The following is a 25,660-nucleotide window of genomic DNA, read 5'->3' as shown; positions in this document are numbered from 1 at the left end:
AAGGTCCAGTTAAATTATGGATTTTTTGTGAATTATAATCAATATACAGAATTTTATTTAGTAAATAGAATGACATCTGCAAGAATTTGAAATAGCTGGTATTTTTCAGATAAAGAGAATTTATCCCTTTTTTCCCTTCTTTTTTTGATTTTTACAGTTTATAACACTGGCAATAACTGGGGCCAATTTCTTTTGAAAATTAGGAAACTGATCAAGTGTGTAGTCAGAGTTATGTAGTGACTCACATTAAAAAAGGTGAAAATACTTTATTATAAATTGAGGCACTTACAGACAATTTGATTGAAGTTTATGGAGAATGCATTACCAAAAAAAGGTGGAAGGAGGGATTGACAGCAGTGCTTATAACAGAGCTGTCAATGCTGGGGAATTCCAGTTAAGGTCACAAGGTGAGGATTCACCCCTAGATTATCTTTGGATTATGTTTTTTTCCAAGCAGTGCTCAGTTGGGTGATTCAGTTAAGTACTGGAAAAGTAAAAGAAAGGGAACTGGGAAGATGATAATAAAGAATTACTGTAGCCCCAGAAATGCAGTTTGAGTCAAGAGCAGGTTACTGCTGCACTCTTCATAGGAACTGCTCATGACAGCAGGACTTGGTTTTTGAAAATTATCAGTTACATGTTCCTCTGTTACAATAATTATTCCCTGTACAGATGTGATAAGGTTTTATATTGACATGCACATCCTGCAGAGGAAGGGAGCAGTGTCTTTTATCTTTTCCTCAGGAGAAAATCGGTCCCTCAAGCTCTGACTCAGAAGGCAATTCTGCTTGGCCAATAACCTTTTAATTACAGTACACTTCCTGGGAATATTTATATTTCATCCTTGAAATAATATACTCAGGATAACCCAGTTATAAAGACAGCACTCAGCTTCTGTCATGAACATGAAAAGGGAAAAGACAGTGCAGATTAGCCAGATATCTCCAGAGTGGGAGCAGTGGAAGGAGCCTGCAGGTCTGCAGGTCAGACAAATACAACAAATGGATCAGGACAGGTGGGACTGGCACAACTCTGGAACTTCCTCTCAACAGTGTTTCTGTGATTGCTTTTCTTGTGCCATTCTGCAGTCTTGAGCAGAGATGGTCCAGAAGATACTGTGCCAATTATTAGTCAGAAAGATTCAGCATCTCATTAGCAGCTCATTAGTCCTCACCAGGACAAATTTAGTTGAGCTTGTGGAGCTTATATTCTATCCCTTCCATTCAGATGCAAGACCTTCCTTTATAATGAAAATGAATAGTGCACATTAATAAATGAGTTCAATTATTAATAACCATTAATCCACACTTCATAACTGCATTTCCTTTTTTTCCTTAGTCAGAAGCTGCTAAAACTTTAACCTTAGATTCCAGAGGTTCACTTTTGAAAAGTTCTTTTCATATAAACCCACATTTTTCTCCTCATTGTGTTTCAGAGGAGTTCTGGGATCCAGCTCACACTGTCTATTCACTAGTTCTTGTAAGTGACCTATTCTTACCATATTCAAACTAGTCCTGGTGTTTGGATCTAGGGAATAAGAACCTGTATTTCCAAGTTCATTCCACCTTATACACCTTCCAAATGGATCTTGCTTTGGAAAAGATTGAATTTAATACATTCTGCACCTTGCTTGTACATACAGGAAGAAGTAGGAGAATGTAGTCAAGCACAGACAGACCAGTTCTCAGCTTTGTGCTAGAATCTGGAAGATGTTTTTGACTTAGCATGTAACAAAGAAAGGAACTTTTCCTTGGTCCTCAGGCAAGAGAACAGACAAAGCTCTGGGATGTCCCACTGTGACATGTCCTGTAACAGGCCCACAGCTGCAGCTGGGATTGGGTTTTGAGATGGATGGTCAGGATGATTTGGCAGTTTGATTTCCATCATCATTTTCTGTGGACAGCCTCCCAACAGTAGGATTTGACCCCATGAGCTCAGCCCTGCAGCCCAGTCTCCCTTTTGGTGCTTGTGACAGCAGTACCTGATTCCCATTGATATAAAAGTGCTGTCACCTGGCATTTGGCCACAGGCAGCACCCTCCAACCTTTCTGATGCTCCAGCATGGCCAGGATGGCACAGGATGGACACAGGATGGCACAGGATGGTACAGGATGGCACAGGATGGACACAGGATGGCACAGGATGGCACAGGATGGTACAGGATGGCACAGGAGGGGCTGAAATCCCCATCTCCACAGCAGCTCCTCCTCACTGCTGGGGCAGTGGGTGAAGAATGTGCCTTGCCTGCAAGGAAGAGCCCAGGGCAGCTCCTGCTGCAACCTGAGCCCCAGGCATGGGAGCAGCTCTGGGATGGGACAGTGCCTCCATCCCATCCCTGTATCCCATCCATCCATCCCATCCCATCCCATCCCATCCCATCCCATCCCTGTATCCCATCCCATCCCATCCCATCCCATCCCATCCCATCCCATCCCATCCCATCCCATCCCATCCCATCCCATCCCATCCCTGTATCCCTGTGTCCCTGTGTCCCTGTATCCCTGTATCCCATCCCATCCCTGTATCCCTGTATCCCTGTGTCCCTGTGTCCCTGTATCCCTGTATCCCTGTATCCCTGTATCCCATCCCATCCCTGTATCCCTGTGTCCCTGTGTCCCTGTATCCCTGTATCCCTGTATCCCTGTATCCCTGTATCCCTGTGTCCCTGTATCCCTGTATCCCTGTGTCCCTGTATCCCTGTGTCCCATCCCATCCCTGTATCCCATCCCTGTATCCCTGTATCCCTGTATCCCTGTGTCCCAGTATCCCTGTATCCCTGTGTCCCTGTATCCCTGTATCCCTGTGTCCCAGTATCCCTGTATCCCTGTGTCCCTGTATCCCATCCCTGTGCAGCAGCTTCCCCCCTCAGGCAGCTGCAGAGCTCAGCTGGACAGAATACCATCTCCATTATTGGAACTGTGCAGCTCTACCAGCCCTCTTGGCAGTCAGGGAGCATTTTCTGCCTTAATCCACACAGAGGTCAAATAGTTCCTCTTGCTCTCTTCCAAGAATGCCCTGGGAGTGAGCAGAGCCACATCCTGGAGATGCACTGGGAGCCCTGCTCAGGGCATTGCTCAGGCTCTCCCTCACACACTGCACATCCATGGATTATCTGGGAAATTCTCCTCTTTGGGATTGCCAGGAAGGCCTCAAGAACAAGAACATTTAGTGACTTTTTTTTTCTTTTTTAAGACAAGACAATTGTTGAGGGAGTTTAAAGTGCTGGGGTATCCAATTTTCACTGGATTTCAGTGGGATATCATCTAACCTTCTTAGACATCTGTAAAAATCCTAGTTTTGTTTTTAAGCTTTTTGTCGTTTTCTGCATGACCCATATTCCCTTCTCAGACCCCTCAGAGAGTGTGGCCTTGCAAAAAAACCCTCAATCTGTGGGAAAGCTTCAGGGACAAATATCTGGAAAGCAATCTGTGATCGTCCTGGAGCACAGGGTGTCCCTTTGGCTGCAAACCACAGAGCTTGGTCCTTATGCTTTGGGTTGGCTGCTGACATCTTCAGCAGCCAGCTCTCCAAGCTCCCTCCAGATTCATGTTTGTTTGAATGCTGTAAATATTAAATTCACTCTCAATAAGGAAATGAAGCAGCCTCTGTCTCCCAGAGATGTTTTTCTTGGGCACACTCTCTCTGTGGCTCCTCCCCAGCTCTCCTCTCTGCTCCACTGCACAGCAGCTTTCCCAACCAGCACACTCTTTTCTGCCCTGGGGCAAACCACAAATCCTCTGTGTATTCCTGCATTTAGAGCTGTTCCCCATGGGATGGAGCAGAGCCAAGCTCAGCCCTGCCAGCTCTGATCCTGCAGAGCAGCTCCTCCTGTCCCAGCAGGTGCAGAGCAGCCTGAGCTCTCACCTGTGGGGCAGGTACACCCAGGTGTGACCCATGGATGCATCATCCTTCCAGTCCATGGTTCAGAGCATCTTTAGCTGAGCCAATCTCCAGCTTGTTTCATTTCCTCTCTCTCTCATGTGATAGACATTTACCCTTCATTAATGGTCAGCTCCTCCATGGGGAGGTAACTCTGAATTACTGTATTGACAACATTGTTTTCCTGCTTTTTCTGTTGATCTTAATCTTATTCTTCTCCAGATGAAATGGTATTAAGTGATTGGAAATAGTCCTTTGCAGAAAGGTTCATTTCTGTCCTTGCTGAAATCCAGCCTGGGAACCATTCTTCTGCTTTTATTTCATTATTGCACTTTCAGTATGCACCCAGCAGCATTTGGGTGATGGGACATTTTGTATTGGTCTGAATTCAATTAACTTTGTGGTGGGCAGGAGCTGAGGCTGCAGGGAGATGCTCAGGTGTTCAGGTTTGTTTTCAGGTGTTCAGGTGTTCAGGTTTGTTTTCAGGTGTTCAGGTGCTCAGGTGCTCAGCTGTTCAGGTGCTCAGGTGTTCAGGTGTTCAGGGTTTTTTTCAGGTGTTCAGGTTAGTTTTCATGTGTTCAGTTGTTCAGGTGTTCGGGTGTTCAGGTGTTCAGGTGTTCAGGTGTTCAGGTGTTCGGGTGTTCGGGTGTTCAGGTGTTCGGGTGTTCGGGTGTTCAGGTGTTCGGGTGTTCGGGTGTTCAGGTGTTCAGATGTTCAGGTGTTCAGGTGTTCAGGGGTTTTTTCAGGTGTTCAGGTGTTCAGGTTCTCAGGTGTTCAGGTATTCAGGTGTTCAGATGCTCAGCTGCTCAGGTGTTCAGGTTTTTTTCGGGTGTTCAGATGCTCAGCTGCTCAGGTGTTCAGGTTTTTTTCAGGTGTTCAGATGCTCAGGTGCTCAGGTGTTCAGGTTTTTTTTCAGATGCTCAGGTGCTCAGGTGCTCAGGTGTTCAGGGTTTTTTTCAGGTGTTCAGGTTTGTTTTCAGGTGTTCAGGTGTTCGGGTGTTCAGATGCTCAGGTGTTCAGATGTTCAGGTGTTCAGGTGTTCGGGTGTTCAGGTGTTCAGATGTTCAGGTGTTCAGGTGTTCAGGGTTTTTTTCAGGTGTTCAGGTGTTCAGGTTCTCAGGTGTTCAGGTATTCAGGTGTTCAGATGCTCAGCTGCTCAGGTGTTCAGGTTTTTTTCAGGTGTTCAGATGCTCAGGTGCTCAGGTGTTCAGGTGTTCAGGTATTCAGATGCTCAGGTGCTCAGGTGTTCAGGTTTTTTTTCAGATGCTCAGGTGCTCAGGTGCTCAGGTGTTCAGGGTTTTTTTCAGGTGTTCAGGTTTGTTTTCAGGTGTTCAGGTGCTCAGGTGTTCAGATGCTCAGGTGTTCAGATGTTCAGGTGTTCAGGTGCTCAGGTGTTCAGGTTTTTTTTCAGGTGCTCAGGTGCTCAGGTTTTTTTTCAGGTGTTCAGGTGTTCAGGTTTTTTTTCAGGTGCTCAGGTGCTCAGGTTTTTTTTCAGGTGCTCAGGTGTTCAGGTTTTTTTTCAGGTGCTCAGGTGCTCAGGTTTTTTTTCAGGTGTTCAGGTGTTCAGGTTTTTTTTCAGGTGCTCAGGTGCTCAGGTTTTTTTTCAGGTGCTCAGGTGTTCAGGTTTTTTTTCAGGTGCTCAGGTGTTCAGGTTTTTTTTCAGGTGCTCAGGTGTTCAGGTGTTCAGGTTTGTGTTCAGGTGCTCAGGTGCTGGTCCTGGTGCAGCTCTGACAGTCTCATTGCACTAAGTGCCCACATGGAAATGTGAGTTATGACAGTGCTCTGGACCTGCTGCATGGCAGATTTGACAAATGTGTTTTGTCTGGAACGTCTCCGCATTTGCTTCCTTTCAAACAGAATATTTTGTTTCCTCAACAGGTCTGCTGAGTCAAAATGGCTCAAAAACCTCTCAGTGACGATGAGAAATTCCTCTTTGTGGACAAAAACTTCATCAACAACCCGCTTGCTCAGGCTGACTGGTCAGCAAAGAAACTGGTTTGGATTCCATCAGAGAAACATGGGTTTGAAGCAGCAAGCATCAAGGAAGAGAAAGGGGACGAGGTGGTGGTTGAGCTGGCAGAAAATGGAAAGAAGGTGACACTGAGCAAGGATGACATCCAGAAGATGAACCCTCCCAAGTTCTCCAAAGTGGAGGACATGGCAGAGCTGACTTGCCTCAATGAAGCTTCTGTGCTGCACAACCTGAGGGAGAGATACTTCTCAGGTCTAATTTATGTGAGTAGAGCCAAACACTCACTGAGCATTTCCTACTGCATGGGAGCACGGCCAGTCTGGGGCACAGGGCTTGTGCAGCACTGAAATAACCCCAGAAATAACCCCAGAAATAAATAACCCCAGAAACAACCCCAGAAACAAATAACCCCAGAAACAACCCCAGAAATAACCCCAGAAACAAATAACCCCAGAAATAGCACCAGAAACAACCCCAGAAACAAATAACCCCAGAAATAGCACCAGAAACAACCCCAGAAACAACCCCAGAAATAACCCCAGAAACAACCCCAGAAACAACCCCTTCCTAGCCCAAAAAGGGGTTAAAGTCACTTTATTCCCCACCATTCTCCTGCTTCTTTGATAATTCCTTCTTTACTTGGCTAAATTAAAACACATGAAGGTTTCTTCCACAGAATTTATGGATTCCAAAAGAATATTGTTGGCTTGGAAAGTACTCACTGATAAGTGAACAAAATCTGAGTCCTGCTGTTTGGGGGGGAAAAAGGTGATAGTGACTTTTGAATTAATTCAATGTAAACCTAAATAATTTCCCAGTAATTTATAAAAAGAGCATACAGAAAAGGGAAATCATGCAGTTTTTCTCAGGCAAAACTCCCACTGAGAAATTCTGGTTTGGTGGTGCTGGAGTTAAACCTTATGTGTGGATAAAGGGACAAACCCAGAGAATTCAGGCAGGAGAACCTGCAGGTGCCAGTGTGCCCCTGAAGCAAAGCCAAACCTTTTTGTGCCTCTGGTTGAGCAAGTTACAGATCAGACAAACCTGGACAAATTATAATTTCTCTATGTTCATGCGAGTTATGTTCTCATGAGTCATGTAAGTAAAGATTATTATTATTTCAGTCCTCACAAGTGCATTAACACACGAATATTTTGGCATTGATAATCTATCCACACCAACAGTTAGCAAACAGCACAGTAAGAAATCCCCAAACTTTTCCAAGGAATTTAGCTGTTATTTTGATTTTACATGAAGGATCCTTCTGCTGAAAAGTTATCTACAATTTCAATCTATGAAAGCTTTACTTGCATGACAGACCACTGATGAGTAAATGAAAGTATGGAGCTTAAGTAGAAACAGTAGTCAAGGTCTTATTACTAACATGAGGAATGCTAAATTGGAAAGCAGGAAATGAAGCAGAAAATAAGATAGTTACATGGACTACAACAAAGGAATTACTTGTTATGCCCAACTTCAAAGAGCTAAGTTCATGATCTTTCATTCAGGAATGTACTAAAATGCACAATATCAAGTTCCTGAAAGAACCTAGACATCCCATCTTCTCCTGGAGTTCTTTGGATTTTAAGTTTGCAGGTGAATATGTGGAGCACGTGCTACAATATCAGAACATGAAGCCTTAATTACTAAAATAGACTTTTTCTGAAAGTGTTCAGCATTGTTGCAGGAATTAAAAGAATGAGGAGAAGGTCAGTGGGATAAAATGGAGGATTGGATGTTGTTGCTCTCAGCAACACTGCATGGCTGTTCCAGGGTTTCCATTGTGTTCACTTTATGGAATTTTCACTTTCTACAGAAAGAGGAAATTCATTTCCAAGAATGGATAATGCAATTAGGAATCAAAGAGTTTTTCATGGAGGCAAAAATGACAGTGTACCTGAAATTAAGTTTTCTTTCTCAAGAGACTAGATTTTAAGATGGTAAAAGTTTCAAAGACATTAATTTGACTTGTGCAACAAGTAGTTTGTATTTTCAGTTACCAAAACCTGCTTGAAAATGCCCAGCTTCACACCGTGCTGCCCAATTAGATGCTGTCATACCTTTTTAAAAACAGAGGGGCCTCTGAAGAGAATTTGAGTCTCACCCACTTGCAAAACTGAGTGTCAGCAACCATCTCCTGGCTGCATCCCTTGGAGTCCCACACATTCCAAGAAAACATGCCCTCAACATTTTTCTCTCCAGAGCATCACTGATGCCAATGGGGATTCCAAAATCTGCTAAAGAAAAATAATCAATCCAGCTGGGAAAAGAAATTATCTCCCCCTTGCATTTACATTGAATATTATTAAATAAAAAGTTTCACTGCAGAAATTCACAGGGTCACTGCACATTAAAAAAAAACAAAACACCTTGGCCTTTTGCTTCATCACAGATAATTAAGATAGAAGTGCAAGAAGAAACATGAACCACTAACTCATGTATCACATTGCTCAGGACAAAAAAAATCTGCTTTATCCACACACAAATTGCACCAAAAATTATTATAAAAGCATGAAAAGCACAGCAATGCACCTTCAGTGGATTTGGGAGAAGAATCAAACTTCTTGTGCTATTCATGGGCAGCACTTGTTCAGCCCTCACTTAGCAGTGAGAAATGCTCTCCTTGGTACAAAAAGCTCAATAAGCATAATTCACAATCCATCACACCCATGGCAGCATCCCTGAGATATTTCAGGTTATTTTCTTCCTGCAGACCCTCTGGGGAGAGTTCAGCCCCTCTCTAGACAGGCTGCCCCACTCTCCATCATACAGCTGCCATGTCAAAGCACCACCTGGATTAAACTAACTCCCCAAAATAAGAGATCCTCCCTGAATTTCCCGGGGTGGCAGGTCCTGTTAGTCACAGCCCTGTTAGAAATGAGGATTCCTGAGCTGCTTGCTCTGCCTTCACAGCAGCTTCTTGTGCCCCAGGATGAGCTCTGCAAGGGAAAGTCACTCTGTGCCTGGGTGTGCAAACTGCCTGAGGGTGCCTGGAAATGCCTGGAAATGTCCAGAAGGGAGGGATAAATCATGTCCTTGATTTCCTCTCCCAATTTTTCACTTGGGTGGGGGTGATCAGTTGAGTGTGTACAGTAGAACTATTTGTACTATTAAAAGTATCTTGCTGTCCTTTCCACAAGGGCCTTGGTGGCCATTCTAGGGTAAAAGTCACTTTTCAGGTGTGTAATCCTGGCAACCCCAAAATCCATTTTGCCATGAGCAGCACAGTTCCCCTCTGGTGTCCCCTGGCTGGGTGTTTTTGGGCTGGGGCAGTGCCCAGAGCAGCCCAGCTGTGGCTGCACAGCTGGAGCAGCAGCCCCAGTGCAGAATGCCAAATAAAGTGCTCGGGCTGTGCTGGGTTCTTGCCTATTATGGTCAGGAAAGGGAAATCCCAGTGCCCAGAGCTGCTGGTGGCACTGGGGGAGCAGGGACAGCCCGGGGCTGCTGCAGCCACAGAGCTCAGCTGCTAAACCAAATCAACCATCTTTTTGGGGTTTTATAACCAAACAAACCACTTCTGCCTATGGCAGAAACGGCACAGTTCCAGAATTTCTTTATTTTCCCATAGGCCAGTTTGAATATCACAATATCCCTGCTGTTAGGATCTCATAGCTTGGGTGGTTTGGTTGGTTGTTTTTTATTTTGGAGGCTTAAATTTTTAATTTAAATATCCTTGCAAGTTTCTTACTTTTAGTGATGGTGAAATATAGCTCTTAATCTACTATCGAATGGTATTATTTCTGGTCTGAAATACCTGGAATATTTAGAAATAAAGGAAAAATTAAAAAAAAAAAAAAAGAAACAAACAAAAACCAAATCACTAAAAACCAAGAAATCATGGATGAACACCTATCAGCTGGCAGCCAATATTCTTGGATTTTTTATGTATATATTTTTATATTAATAATTATATATTTTTATATTAATTGACTCTCATCAATCAGTGTTACATGGTGTTCATAGAAGTTTTTTTTTAAAAAAACCCTTCTAATATCAATCCAAGCTTCTTGCCAAGGAATTCAGTTTACAAAATTTGATGCCTACCTGAGAGGATATTTATATAATATTCTGATGAGAAAATACACATATAAAGAAATATTAATGATTGCAGTTGTTATTACCATACCCTTATGTGTGACAAGGGTATGGATTATGTTAAAGAAGTTAAAGAATTTTTATGTTAATGAAGTTAAGGAGCTGTACCATGTCATGATGTTTGTACAGATGGATAAACTCACCTGCTTTCCAGCAGCTCAGTTATTAGAAATAATGATTTGTGCACGTGCAAACCTGCCATACACACATTGAGAAAGTCTCTGCTTCACTTGCTGCCCTGGGGAGCACTGAGGGAGCTGCTCACTGAAATCCTGCTAATTCCAGCAGCCCCTGGTGTGTGATGCTCAGCCCAGGTTTAATTTCAATTCCCTTGCAGACTTACTCGGGTCTCTTCTGCGTGGTGATCAACCCCTACAAGCAGCTGCCCATCTACTCAGAGAAGATCATTGACATGTACAAGGGCAAGAAGAGGCACGAGATGCCCCCACACATCTATGCCATTGCTGACACAGCCTACAGGAGCATGCTGCAAGGTGGGCACAGGGACAGCCTGCTGGGCACCTGGGGATGGGAACAAACACCTGGGGATGGGAACAAACACCTGGGGAACACAACAAACACCTGGGGATGGGAACAAACACCTGGGGATCACAACAAACACCTGGGGATGGGAACAAACACCTGGGGATGGGAACAAACACCTGGGGATGGGAACAAACACCTGGGGAACACAACAAACACCTGGGGATGGGAACAAACACCTGGGGATCACAACAAACACCTGGGGATGGGAACAAACACCTGGGGATGGGAACAAACACCTGGGGAACACAACAAACACCTGGGGAACACAACAAACACCTGGGGATGGGAACAAACACCTGGGGAACACAACAAACACCTGGGGATCACAGACACCTGGGGATCACAGACACCTGGGGATGGGAACAAACACCTGGGGATCACAACAAACACCTGGGGATCACAACAAACACCTGGGGATGGGAACAAACACCTGGGGCTCCCAAGCACCTGGGGATCACAGACACCTGGTGATCACAAACACCTAGGGATGGGCACAAACACCTGGGGATGGGCACAAACACCTGGGGATCACAGACACCTGGGGATGGGAACAAACACCTGGGGATCACAAACACCTGGTGATCACAAACACCTGGGGATCACAAACACCTGGGGATGGGCAGAAACACCTGGGGATCCCAGACACCTGAGAATCCCAAACACCTGGGGAATCCTCATGGGAAAGGCACAAACACCTGGTGATCACAAACACCTGGGGATCACAAACACCTGGGGATGGGCACAAACACCTGGGGTTCCCAAGCACCTGGGGCTCCCCTGGGCTGCTGCAAGCGCCCTGCCAGCAAAGGGCTCTCAGAGAGGGCAGCAGAGCCTTTCTGGAAGTTTCAGAGGAATTCTTTGGCAGGAGCAGCAGTCCACAGACGCTGTGACTCAAAAAGGAAAAACAATCCCTTCACCCATGTGGGAGAGGCACGTGGGAAGGGCTCAAACCACGCAAATAGTTTTGGCAAATACGGGCATGGAAAGCGCTCCCTGTGCTCGGAGGGGATGGTTCCAAAGTCAGCTGGAGCTCAGCATCTGCCAGCAGAGCTGCTCCCTGCCCTGCAGAGCCCTCAAAAAGCTTTGGGGCTGCTCCCCTCCAGCCTGATGCCTTGAACCCCGAGAGGAGATGCTGCTTCCAGCAGGGATGGCAGGGAGCAGGGGCAGGCAAACCCCAAAATTCACAGTGCTCTGCTCCTGCTGTCACTCCTGACAGGCTGGGGGAGTTTTGTTCTAAGGAAAACCATCATTTAGGGTGAAAAAGCTGAAGTGATGGGTGTAGGAGGCTGCAACACCTCCAGAGCATAGGGCATGACCAGGTGCCTTCTCACCCTTGGGTGCTACAGGAAACCAGGAGCTCTAAAAAACATTTTGAAGTTTAAATGCCTCCATAAAGACCCTGACCCTAAGAAATTCTGACTGACAGAATTGTGCCTCAGCAAGATTCACAGGCTTGGCCCTAAAGTTTAGGGTTTCCCAGGTCTAGGACTTTTTTCCTTCCTATGGCTTATATGACATTTCTTTTCTGGAGCTGTTTCAATTCCTTTTTTTAAGTGCCATCCCAGAAGGCAGAGCTACAGTGCAGCAGAGGAGGACCAATAAAGCAACAAAAATATCCTGAAAACAGACCTTCCTACACACTATGTGATATAACCATAGTTATAAAAATCTTACTTGGCAGAAGGTCACCCCACAAAGCCACAGCCACATATCTGTGCAGATCCAGCCCTGCCCAGGGCTCTGAGCTGGCCCTGAAGCCATTCCTCCTTCTCATCCTTTATTTAGGCATCAAGCCTTGAGGGGAGATCTGGGAAAAGCTCCTGGCTCCTGCAGTTTTGCAGGTTATGTTCTCATCTCTAGAAATGAGGTGGGGGAAAAAGATAGAAAAGGGCTGTAAGCTATCTGTAGGAAAGGAAAAAAAGAATGCAGTCTAAGCTGAAACAGAATTGTCTTTTCCTGGCAATACATGAGTTTTCTGCCCAAAGTGGAACTGGTCTCAGCTCAGGGATGTCTCCCACTCCTCTCTCTGTCTGACTGTCCCTCCCAGCACATTCCCCTGGGCAGTGGAACTCACTGGAGCTGGTTTTGCCTTCACTGGCTGCATTCAGAGCAGAGTGGGAGCAGCTGGAGGCAGCAGGCAGCAAGTGCAGGCTCTTATCAATTCACCTCCTTTGTGCTCAGATGATCTCCTGGCCCCTCCAGCTTTGGGGGAGTTACTCCTCATTATTCATGTGCCCCCACTGCAATTCTTCCTGCAGCAGAGAGGAGGGGAGAGCAGCTGGAGAGGAGCAAGGAGGGAGTAGGTGATCAGCTGAAGCTTTCAGGGGATGCTCTTTCCCTGCTTCCCACCCACCCACACACAGCTGGAGCCACCAGCCCCAGCCCAGGACACCCACACTTCACTCACACATGTCATCTTGGAGTTTCTCCATCTCTGAAAGGGCCCCAGCTGCCTCTAAAGCTGTGCTTTTGTTTGTAAAAACCTAAACTAAACCATAAAACTAAACCAAGCCTCGAAATAACTCTGGTTATTCAGCCAAAATTGTGTTCACGTTGGAGTGGTGAGAGTGGGAGTCACCCACAGCACACACAGCACAGAGAGCTTCAGGGGGCTGTGAGCAGATTTCCAATGCATTATAAACAAAAGTCCTTACTCAGAAACATGGAGCACAGCACTGTTTTTATTTTTTTTTCCCCTGTGAAAAGTCAGTACTGCTCCTTATCTGGAAACTTGCATAGTTTGTGCTTGCCAAAGTAAAACATGTCTTAGATCCATGAGGCTGAGGAATTGTATTCTGGCATTTCATGCCCAGGGCCATTGGCCCAGAGCAATCAGCTTGTCCAGAGGTCTCAGGATCCTTTAACCCTTGGTGAGCCAAGTCTGTGTGTCATCCTGGAGTCACACCCTTCACACCCTGCCCTGCCCTGGCACAAACAGCAGCAGAAACCCTCAGCTGTGCACACTGAATCCCTGCTCTGCCCCAGAGCCTCACTTGGTTCATGCTTTGATGTTTGACTCCCATCAAAGCTGTTTTGATCAAACAGCAGCAATCAGATAACCAGACTTTCTTCCAAACATGTAGAAAAGCTGACATCTCACAGGACACAGGAATTATCAAAGATGTTGGCTGGGCAATGATAAAATTTCCACTTGTTTCAAGTGGTTGTGAGCACCTAAAGCCCTTTTTAAATCACAGTCATGCTGCCTGCTCAGCAGTGCTGGGTGTCTGCTTGAATCTGCTGATTGCCATCTCACTAGTGCAGTTTGACCATTTGCCCAGGCACAGCCATGGCTGCTCATTTCCAGCCAGAATCAGAATAAACTTTAATTTTCTTTACTCTCAAAGACTGAGAATTCTACAAGAGCATTTTTGTATGTATGCCTGGAGTTACCCCACTGATCTGAGCCCTGTTTGGAGACAGCTATAGATGATTATTGCTACTTGACAGGCAACACAAATGAGAAAAGTCACCTTATGAAGAAGCAGTGACCAAGTTTTGTGTAGTTGTTTAGGCCTTTATTCAGTTTTTTGGCAGCAAATCATCGTGGAGAAGATACATTACATTTTCTGCAGATTCAGGGAGATTGTTTTCTGTCAGCCACTTTTATGCAAGCTTGAGTCAAAAATGGAAAAACAAACAACCTGAGGGAGACTCAGCTGTGAGAAGCATCAGTTTGCTGTGTCCCCTCCAGGCAGGGCAGTGATGAGCAGATGTAAAGGAGCAATAACTGAGTGGGGAAAAGGATTTCAGGCTGATTTTTTCCCTTTTATGGTAAAGCTGCCAACCAGAGCCCGTTGTGATAAACCATCTGATTTTGTTTGTGATTAAGCAGAGCTAACTGGTCTATCAAGAGCAGAGGGGCAAGAATTCTGACAGGCAAACTGGAGGTGTTTGGTGAAAAAAGTAAGCAGATTCCAGAAAGAAAAAAAAAACAGCTCTGCTGCATGTTTTAGCTGGTGAGGTTTATAATGTAAGTGCAGGTCTCTATTATAAACTGAGGAGAAAAATTTTAAAAAATTGTTTAAACATCTAATATAGACATACAGGAGGTGCATGATACTCTTCCAGGTAGGGTCAAATTTTCTTAAAATGCACTAGCCAAAAAGTTATTGGAATCTAGAGACCCATTTTGTTGCTTTTTAAGCCCCAGGAATTATATTTAAGGGGGTTTATTTATAGAACTCCTTCTCTTCTGATAGATCTAACCACATAAAGTTGCAGACTCACAAAATAGAGCATTTTCTATGTAGAATGAAACATTCCAGAACAGAAACAGGGTTAATCAAATGGGAGAGCTTTTGAAAGTGAGTAAGACCAGTATCTGCAGCTCAGGTCACAGCAGCATAGGGCTGGATTCTGATCCATCCAGAACTGATGGAGAGCACAGAAAAACATCTGGAATTCTCCCTCTGTGAGTGTGCACAGCACAGTTTGCCAGCATGAGCAAAAGAAGGGCAGCAAAGAGTAGTGAGAAAATTCTTGGCTTTTTCTAATGTTCCCTGAGCTCAGAAATTCCTCTGGCATCTCAGTATCAGGAGTCACTCTTATTTTCTTTATGGTATTTATGGGTTAGTGATGCAATATCAGCATATGCCCATGGTTTCTATTTACACAACAATGTATTTTTAGCAAAATTTCTTCGGTGCTCTCATTTTTTTAACTTAAAAGAAGGCCTAGCTGATACCCTACAGTGAAAAACAAGCATGGCTCACAGCTCCTCTCCTCCCAAATGTTTGTGTGGAAGAGTCCTGCAGTGCTGGCTGCTGACAAATGCCTCCAATAAAAATGAGGAATGAGTCATGTTGTACCAATTCACCAAACACAGCAGTTAATGGCACCATTTGTTGTGTGGTGATCAATAAAAGCAGTTACTGATATAGTTATTGGGAGTAAAACAGCTGTTTAATACCAGCCCAAGCCATTGCAGAATCCTCTAGTGGATTATTTTCCTAGGCTGGCTGTGGGCCAGGCAGCACTTACAACAATAAATTGGTTTAAATAGGTTGGAATGACCTCACTGTGTTTGTGACATGCAAGGTCAGCAATGGGGTGAGCAGGGATCCTGCAATCCCCCAAACACTGAGAAAAGTGACTGAACCTCTGAGCAAAAAAAACCCAAAAAACCAAAAACCTTCTGCCAAAGGCTCTGCTGGCCCTGCTGTGGATAAATAATGCCAAACCAGACCCCTGGATTCTGCTTGATTGTCTGCCCCAAGTCTTAGATGTGTAAATTAATCACACTTTTCAAAAATGTTATTTGACCTGCCTGGGAATAGTTTTCCTAAGTCAGAGGATGGTTTTACAGTCTGCAAAGGCAAACTGACAGTCTCAGTCAGAAAAGGGAAATTGCAGTGCTGGGGTGGCTGCTCAGAGCCTTGTTAAGATTTTTCCAGGGCTGGAGCATCTCTGGGAAACCTCCTGGTGTTTGACAAGGGAAGGAAACAGCTGGGCTTCAGAATGGATCACAGCAAACATGCTCATCCTGCCCTTTGGCAGGAAAACCTGTGTGAAGGTTCTGAAGGTGGAATCAAACCCCAGCTGCCCATGAATAATCCCAGGAGATGGGGTGCAATCCCAACCCTTCCTGCAGCAGTGCAGAGCTCTGGACACTGGGCTGGAGCCTCTCCCAGGCCCCACAGAGCAGAAATGGAAACCTGGTCCTCCTGCTCATAAATCCAAAATGTGTTTGATGATCTGTTCGTAGGAAAAAACATGAAGGATATTTACACACTTGTTGACATGATCTTGTATAATCTAAAGTATCTTGGTTTATCTTACTCTTTGGAAGATCTCCCAAAGAAATTACTTGTCCTCTTGATAAAAGTTGTCTCAGTCTGAAATGAAATCCAGGCTAAATTATTCAGGTATTTGAGCTGCTTTGCCTTCAAAAGTCAAAGCTTTGCATGACCAGCTTAAACCATTTTGGTTGTTGATGCTTTATCTGTCCAGACTTTGTTTCCAGTGGGCTGCTGGCCACAGTTCATAAGCACAGCAAAAACTTGAGTTTCAGGTTTGAAATTTTGTTATAATCTTCTTACAGAGAGCCTGATCTCTTTTGCTGTCCTCATTACTGTTCATCTCTAATGGAATTTACAAAAAATATTTTTGACCCCTTAACCTTTTGTTCATTTTTTGTACAAAATATTTCCATTAGAGACGGTTATTTAAATTCAAGGGTAAATTGAATAAGATGTGAACCCTTTAGTACTTTTTACTAATCATGTTCAGCTAAGTTTTAGGCTGTTCAATGTAAATCCTTATAGATATAAGTGCTTCTGTCAGAAAAGCCATTGTCCCTAATTAATGGATTATTTTTCTTTATTCACAGATAGAGAAGACCAGTCAATCCTGTGCACGTGAGTAAACTCATTTATTTTTGTACATCTCCTTGTCACAATCTCTTTATTCACAATTGATTCAAGTTCTGATGGAATGGAACATTCTCCTCACCTTCAGTAAACTTGAACCCCAGTCCCAAACCTGCTTCAGTGGACAGACCTGTGCATGAGATAAAGAGCAGGTCTCAGTGTCACAGGAAGTCTTCAATGCATAAAGACAACAAGACTTCAGTATTTGTCAGTATATCAGCCAAAAATCATCCCCCAAATTCATTAATGCCAAAAAAGAAATCTAAAATTCCTGCAATAATGAAGTAAAAATTGACCATCACATTCTTCCCAGGATGAAACATGTCATGGTTATGAAGACTAATTTACAATATGCATTTCCTCCTTCTATTCCTGTACTTGAGTTTATTTTTCCACTAGTATATCTTCTTTTAACTGTGGAACATTGGTACTTTCAAGAAAGGGAGTTTCTTTTGCAAATCTATGCCTTATTGTTCATGAAAATCCATTAAAGGATCCACTTCTTGCATCTACCATTTATTGAAATTACCTGACCACCTTGCTGGAAACCTAAAGTGTTTCACACCAACAATACATAAAATAGAGAAAATTAGATGCATTTTCCATCCAGTAATATATAAAGTAGGGAGAATGAGATTGAAAACATGTTGAGAACAGCACAGCAATTCCCCAAGATGTTTGCAGTAATTGCTGTGTGTTAAAACATATTTTAGAACAGTCCTGCACCTCTTCTAAAGCAAAAAGATTGGCCAAGCTAAAACAAATGAACACAACTTTAACCAGTACTGGTTTAACTTCCTTGTTGGCCTTTTTTGGCTGTGCAGAAAGAAGAAAGTTCACTTGGCTTCAGCTTGGCAGCTGTCAGGTTGAAGCAATTTGCAGTACTTTATAGAATTGTTAGAAATTATAAGAAATTATCTTTTGGGCTAAAATATGCAACAATAACTGAAGGCTTCATAGCATTGATCAGGATTTTTTCTTGAAATAGCTCCAGGCTTGAACTTCCCAAGGGCTGGTACCTAAATTGTGAAACAATAGCTGTGAGGATTCCTGTGGAGCCCCTGGAATGGTGCTGGGACACAGAAAGGGGGATCTGAGACCTGAGTCTGGCTCTGACCATCAATATATCTATTTTCAGCTCAATGTATCCCTTTTCAGCTCAATATATCCACTCTCAGCTCAATATATCCATTTTCAGCTTAATATATCCCTTCTCAGCTCAATATATCCATTTTCAGCTCAATATACCCATCCCAGCTCAATATATCCATCCCAGCTCAATACATCCATTCTCAGCTCAATATATCCATTCTCAGCTCAATATATCCCTTCTCAGCTCAATATATCCATTCTCAGCTCAATATATATCCACTCTCAGCTCAATATATCAATTTTCATCTCAATACATCCATTCTCAGCTCAGTTCATCCACCCCAGCTCATTCAACCTGCCCTCAGGTGGTCAGGTGCTGTTTGCTTTCTTTTCCAGTCCCTGTCCTTGGTTTGTTAACCATGGTGGGTTAAAATCTCCATCTCTCTTCAATGCTCATGGGTTTAGTGCTTCCTCAGAATTCCCTCTCTCCAGGTTTCATTGTTTTCTCTGCATTTCATTAATAACCACACTCACACTGCCTTTGGCCTCCTCTGTGCACAAACATCCTTTTGCTGTGTTTTCTAGAGGGCAAATGTGGCTTAGAGGACTGTGCACAAGTTTCAGTTAAAAAAAAAAAAAAAAAGAAAAAAGGGACCTTAAATGAATGAGAAAATCTAATCAAGGTTCTGAGTGTTTGGGGTATTGTGCAGTCCATGAAGCAGGTACTGGAGAAACACCTGTAGCTATAATCCAGGATTTTTTCATTACCTGCCTGGTTTTTAAACATGCATTCAGTATGAATAGTTTCAATAAAAACAAAGGACAAAAGCTGCCAAGCCCTGATGGGATTTCCAGCACAGGGACTGACTCCCCATTGCCAGCACTGGATTAAGGGATGTGTGAACAGGCAATTCTTCTGCTTCATTGCTTCCTGAAACAAACCTGAAAATAAATTCTGCTGGTGCTTTTCCAATGTTTCCAAAAGTGGAATTAAGCTAAGTCTCATATCATGATACTCACATGGACAGCTTTCAAATTTTCAACAACAACAAAAGAAAATACACTTTTAAAACTAATTTTTCTCAGTTATTCTCAGGTGTACAGGAGTCCTAGTTACACCACAGGCTCAAGTCCAACAGTGGGGCCAGTTTGCTAATGTCACCTTGTTCTTCTTTGAACATCTATTCTCTCTGGGATAATTTTCATTTAAGGTGAAGGTAATGGCATCATGGAGGATTTTGTAGCTCAAGAGGCACAAAAGCTGAGCTGAGCATTTTATGTGTGAGTTTATGCACTTTAAATCCTGCACTGAGGTCCTAAAACAATGCCTGGCAAGCAACAAGGGAATGATAAATTTAAATTACACCCCACAGTGTGAGAGTGGTGTTTTTAACAGAGCAGGGCTGTTAGCCTTGTGGAGCCTCTGCTCTGGGAAAGCCAAAGGGTTTCTGAGGAGGAAAACTTGCCCAGGATTTAGTAAAGAATTGCTGCTCAGAATGGGACCTGCTGTGATCTGCTTTTTGCATTGCCATCTGAGCTGGGTGCAAAGTAAATGGGCTCCCTTGGGAATGGCAGAAAAGAATGATTTGAGAGGCTTCAATCAAACAAATGGTCATTCTGCTCACTGAAGATGATGATCAGAAGAGCAGCAGCAGCATTTTATGGCAAACACCTACTTGGAACACAAAGAAGTCTGAGGAAAATGGGAACTCAGAATGGGAACACACACTGGGTGTGTCCATGCCAAAACCACCACAAGATACTTGCAGGAAAAATCTCATCTAAAAATTCAGTTCCTGAACTCAAGAGAGCAAGTAGATTTTAAAGCAGGGGATTTCTCCACCCATCTCACAGTGGGAGCTGTTTCTGCCCCCTCAGGTGTGAGAGATGCAGAGACCAAACCTGTTCTGTATGAGCAATTCTGCAATTCTGCTGTAACTCAGTTGCTCTAGGAAGAATTTTGTTCACCTGTGAACTGAGATATTCACATGTTCTCCTCCTCCTGGGTCTCCCTTGGTAAACTTCTTGCTCTAGAGGCATTGGCCTGACCTAGGCACTCCTCCTCCTCAGTACATCACAAACAGATGGAATTTCCCCAGTGAGGTGAAATCAGATGGGAAACACCCTTCAGAGTAGCAGGGCTGCTGGTGTTCAGTGGAGACTTGTTTATCAGCCCTGTCTGCTGTCATGGGCATCTGTGACTGACCTGGTATGTTGAAAATCAGATGTGTTCATCAGCTAGAGACATTATTCTTCATTACTTATTGACCTTGGAGACTTTTTTTCCTGATTAACCTAAAGCAGTCGAGGTTCTGTGTGTTTTCTATTTCATTTCTGTTTCTATTTTTCATTGTTTATTTCAAAATCAGTTAAAGCCCCCAAGCCTGTCTGCAGAAAGCAGGAAAGCCCTCAGCCTGTGCAGAAGCAAAGAGTTAAGGAGCATTACAGTGTGGTGGGATAATTACCAGTAAAATGCTGCCATTTATGGTAATACTCACAGGGACTCAGGGAAAAGCCAAAAGATGGGCACTGCTGCCCTGGGAGACAGGAAATGCAGTGATGATGTGATGAACTACAAATAACCCTTAATAAAATGGAATAGTTCAAAGCCCAGGGTTTGTTTGAAGAAAGCTGTTTTGGTTGGGTTTTTTTTCCAAAGAAGCAAAGCTGTAAGGTAGATTTATTTGAAAAGTTTGCAGGCATATGTCTTCAAATTGGTTGTTTGGTTTGGAATTGTTCCCAGGACACTTAATTTTAACAATAAAACATAGAACTGTTTTAACACACAAGGCCAGACAGAGATGAATCCAGTCTTTAAAGTGTGCAAATTAACCCAGGTCTTGTGAAAAGGAATCTATTAATCTCAATTATTTGTGGTTCAAACTCTAAAAGACAGAAGAAACAGCTCTTATCATGTCATACCTCAGGCAGGAATTGTTTCTGCTTTCCTAAGGTTCATATCAATGTCATTCTCTATTGAAAGTTCTGTCCAGCACTTCTCCTTATTTTTATGTCCATTTGTCACTGCTCCTTTAGTAGGGAAAATTAACTCCTGTATTTCCTAATTAGGAAAAGAAGCAGAACTGCAGTGGATTCAGCTAAACAGTTTCAGACTCAAAAGAGCTGATAAATATCTCTGGGATTTTTGAATGTATTGTTTGTTCTTTTATATTTTTTTTTTAAATCCATTTTATTATAGATCCAAAGAAAAAAAGAGGTCTAATTCAGATGGTTGCTCCCCTCACAGCACCAGCTCAGTTAAAAGAACTCATTTGTCATATCCACACCCACTTTACCACCCTTTTTGACAGTATGAAAGCATTTTTGTCCATATAATTCAGAGCCAGGGACACCTGAAAGACATGAGATGTAACAATTAGAGAGGAAAACTGGCTGGAAATTTCTATTGAGAAAAGACTGTGTCAACCTGTACCTTGAAAACCACTCTTTCACTTTAAGAGAGGGTTTGAGAGTTGTAAATAAACTCAACCTGGAAGTTTTCCAGGGCAGAAAAAGCCAGCACTGCCCCTCTGCTCCCAAGGGACAGGGGAAGGGGCAGAGCTGGGCTGAAGTTCTGCTGCTCAGACACTCCCTGGCTGCCCAGGAGCCTCAGGCACTTGCACTGCTGCTGCCCTGAGCCCAGAGCAGGAACACAGAGCTCACATGGGGCTGGATCAAGCTCTTAGTCCATTTTAATGCCAGAGTTTCAGAAGAGAAAGCCATTGTATTACTGCTGATGTTTTCTTTTGCTGCTGTGTCACATTTTAGTTAATGTTGTATTTTTTGACCTTAAAATGTAAGCAGGCTCCCTGCCAACTCCACTCCTCATCAGTGCTCAGATGCTGCCAAGGCAAGATGAGCTGCTGTTCAAAAATGCATCATGTTTCAGAATTCCCTTAAATGGCCCAGTGTCCACTCCAAATACAGAGATTTAACTCAGATAACACACCCTCTGCAGGCTGGACTCAGGTGGATTTGGGAGGTGATGTTCTGGGGTAAATAACTGAGCTGGGCAGTTTCCATCCTGTTTTTACACACTTTGTACATCTGCATGGCACAGGGGCTCCACTGTTTATTTACCTTCTTTTGTGTTGTTTTCTTTTCCTCCAGAGGTGAATCTGGTGCTGGCAAGACAGAAAATACCAAAAAGGTCATTCAGTACCTGGCTGTTGTTGCTTCATCCCATAAGGGCAAGAAGGACACCAGTGTCACTGTAAGTGAGCTCTGCAAGTCCCCAGGCTGCTCAAACTCTTGGCATTTTAGAGTACACAATTACATCACAGCTCTGTGCTTATGGAAGAAAAAAATTGTCTGACACCATCTTAGGCATCAAATCAGAATGAGCTTAGGGAGAACAGAAATATTCCCATCTTTCCATGGGCAGAGCACCTATTTATATCCCAGCAGGAAGCCCTGCAAGGGCTCCAGCCCCTGTTTTACCCTTGACCTCTGGCAACTGAGAGGTTGGGGAAAGCCTCTAACTAACCCTTTGTCCAACTGCATCTCAAAAATATATACCAGCATTTAAACTTCCAAGGTTTTGATTGGATTTGTTAGTAAAGCTAGCAAAGAGTATAAAACTTGGGGTTTTTTTTTACTGCTCTGTCAGAGGTTACAATTTTAAAAGGCATGACTTCTAAGTGCTTTGTTCCTTCAGAATTTTTTGAATAGTCTTGCCTGAGAATCTCAAGTTCATTTTCCCACTTTGAGCCATGTACCTGCCTAGTTCCTGGAGATCATCCCCAATCTGAGCTGAGGCTCTCAGCTGTCTCTTCTCAATGATCCAACTCCAGGTTCTACTTCATTTCCAGCCTTTTGAATGTGACTCAAAACTTCTGCAAAAAAAAATGAAGCCATTCACTTTTATGACAAAACAGGGTTAATTCAGGAAGACATTTTATTGTCAAGATTGGGTCCAAGAAAAGTAATTAGCAGGGAAGTGTGAAATGAAGCAAGAGTCTGGTGCCCACCTGTGCTGGGGCTCACAGGTGCCCCTGTCCTTGTGCCAGCAGAGCCCAGGTGTGCAGCCCTCCCTCCTCACCACAATTCTGGGCTCCTGTGTGCTCTGGATTCTAATTTGGAGCAGGGGAGGGAGTAGATGTCCTTTTGAGTAGCATTTTCTAGAAATCTGTGATTAAATTTAGTGGAAACAGCCCAAGATTAATGTTTAATATTTAATGTTTATGCAGGAAAAGGTCATTTCTTCCTGTTGAGTCCCTGCTCAGTGGCTGAGGGAAATGAGCTTGGGGTGCCAAGGGCATCCCTAACAGTATTTGCTGCTGACTCCTCTGGGGAATTTTGTGCCTCAGGACCAAATTTACCCTGAGACAGACCTAAAGGCAAATATCCATCAGAGAGGAGCTGAGAAAAACTCTAATTTTTTCTATATCATGCTGCCAAATAGTAATTCAGTGATTAGGACTACTGACACTGCAATTCCAGGCATTAAAATATAATGAATAACAAAATGCACCAAAGAAGATCTAGGGATTTATTATAAAAATATTTGCCCTTGTCTGGTCCTGAGGGACTAACCTGGGACTGGATCCAAATCCCATCTCTTTACTTCAGGTTATTTTCTTCCCTTCAGTTAAAATGCTCTATATTAAGTTAATGGTATTTCTACCCTTGGTATGTCTGCAGTAGATTCATGTCTGTATTCCTGGGTTACTTGCATGGAAACTGTGTGCTGGTTATTTAAATAGAGGAAAAACAATAAAAATGTCTGTCTGATGGAAATTATACTGACACTTGTTTTATGCCATGTTGTTCAACACAGCAAGGTCCATCTTTTGCCTACGTGAGTAACTTAGACTGTTTGGTGTGTGTCCAAGGCACTGAGTGTAGATCTGCATGCTATTGTTGCACCCCAAAAATTGAAGAGAGATTTTGTTGTATGATATGATAAAAAGCAACAATAGCACCAAATGCTGTCACAAATCAACCCTAACTGTGTCAGGCTCCATGGTGCAGAGTGAGGTCTGACACAGGCAGGGGCATCTGGCAAATATCACCCTCTCCTGTATCTCTGTGTGTGTTCAGACTGCCAGAGTTGGAATTTAATTTCCCACAATCTTGAAGAGCCACTCCTGAAATTAAACAATGTGGTTTCTGAATGAAATACCCAAATGCTTTGTGCTTCAGGTTGAACTTTTTGGGACTGTTGTGAAATAATTCCTAAACCTCACGGTGTTTGATTAGTTTGGCTGCATGCTTTCCGTTTGTTCTTGCTTGGAGTTTCACATTTCCATGTCACTGTTGAGGATTTTTCACCCCCACAGGAGTTAGCATGTTCTCAGCTTGCTGCTGTGAGTGTGACAGAGCAATTCCCCTGCACACCTGTCTGCAGGTGTGCTGCAGGCCCCCCTGTCTGTGCCCCTTTCAGTGATGCTTTGGCACATCCCTGGTGTTTCTGTGCCAGGCAAATCAGATTTATTTCCTCTCAGGCAGCCTTTTATTGCCCCATTCTGACTGCTGCCTGTCAGACTTCAGCTAGGACAGTGCTGCCCCTTAGTTCCTTCAACAATCTCTGCAAAATAAAATGATTTTGTGGTTGGCATGGCAAACTCTGTGGAGTGGGGTGGGTTTGCAGCTGCACAAAATGCAGCTGGAGCCAAAGGTTTGTCCCCAGGCTATGCCACAGTTCAGCTCTCAGCAGAAGCAGGTGGTGCCTGTCCCAATTTAACAGACAAAATTCTGTTCTAGATGTCAGTCAGATTCATCTGGCTGCACCAACACTGATCATACTCTGAATTCTAAATCTACAGAGTAACTGGGCACTGCTGCCCAGGACAGAGAATCTCCAGGGGTTTTTAGGAATTTCTTATTCTGGGATTCCAGTATAAACTTGTTAGGAAATCTTTCTTCCCTCCTCCTCCAGCTCTTGGGTAGTAACTTGTTAATGGTATTTTTGAGGTAACTCTCACCATTGACACAGAAGTTACAAAGCATTCAAGAGTGACATTTTAAAAAGTTACCAGATTTGCACCCTAATTGGGAAGTGCTTTCATTTGCCAAATTATTTCCTAGATCCAAACAAAATATTGCCTTGATTTCTAATTGAAATTATTTAAATCATATTTATTAACTATCTAGGACTTGTTCCTTTTTACGGTGAGTTATTTGAAATAATGTATATTACTACAGAGTAGCACTCAAAGAATAATGTGGCAAAGTAAATGTAAATGATGTCATAGGAAAAAGTTGAATGAAAAGCTCTGAAAAGCTGTACACATATGCAAAGTATTTTTTCAGCTTCATTGATTTGCTTAGAAATAGGATTAGGTGAATATATAGAATTAAATGCATGCTTGTTTCATTGCATGATTTGTTTCCTTAGCAATTACCAATCACAATTAACAATATAATAGAAAGTTTGTGTGTTTGCATGAGAATTCATTATCCTAGTTTGAAATAAATCAATGCAATTCCATATTTAACCTGTGTAGCCTTGCATGGATCATTATTAATAGACTTGATGAAATCTGCTTTGTAGCTTTGTGCTGCATTACATTAAAATTATTCTCAGCAAGTTATTCTAATTACATTGTCATTTGCTAGCAAAGGGTCTCAATAAACTAACTTGGAAAAGACATGAGGTTCCTTTAAGAATATCCCTTTTAAAAATTATATTAAACTGGAAAAAAAAATTGACATGGAATGACCCTTTTTTTTTAAGGAAGGCCAGTCATGATGCCAAACAGAT

The 25,660-nt window shown here is 43.2% G+C and overlaps 2 protein-coding genes across 2 annotated transcripts in view; one reads left to right on the top strand and one right to left on the bottom strand.

Moving 5' to 3' along the window:
- MYH11 (myosin heavy chain 11) overlaps positions 1-25,660 on the top strand; it is a 57,160-nt gene that overhangs the window by 1,358 nt on the left and 30,142 nt on the right. Inside the window, 5 exon segments of the mRNA XM_079320541.1 lie at positions 5,758-6,114; positions 10,284-10,440; positions 16,824-16,851; positions 22,066-22,168; positions 23,735-23,755. Of these exon segments, the coding sequence (XP_079176667.1) occupies positions 5,773-6,114; positions 10,284-10,440; positions 16,824-16,851; positions 22,066-22,168; positions 23,735-23,755 (651 nt within the window). The 5' untranslated portion in view covers positions 5,758-5,772.
- The window catches only part of SCNN1B (sodium channel epithelial 1 subunit beta), a 468,555-nt gene continuing 447,177 nt past the window's right edge, over positions 4,283-25,660 (bottom strand). Inside the window, exon 14 of the mRNA XM_079320545.1 lies at positions 4,283-4,293. The gene's annotated coding sequence lies outside the window, so the exon portion shown is untranslated. The remainder of the gene's footprint in view (positions 4,294-25,660) is intronic.

The sequence above is a fragment of the Erithacus rubecula genome (genome assembly GCF_903797595.1).
Source record: "Erithacus rubecula genome assembly, chromosome: 17".
In the NCBI taxonomy this organism is placed as follows: Eukaryota; Metazoa; Chordata; class Aves; order Passeriformes; family Muscicapidae; genus Erithacus; species Erithacus rubecula.
Note: the sequence above shows the minus strand (reverse complement) of the source record. Positions and strands in the feature narration are given on the sequence as shown.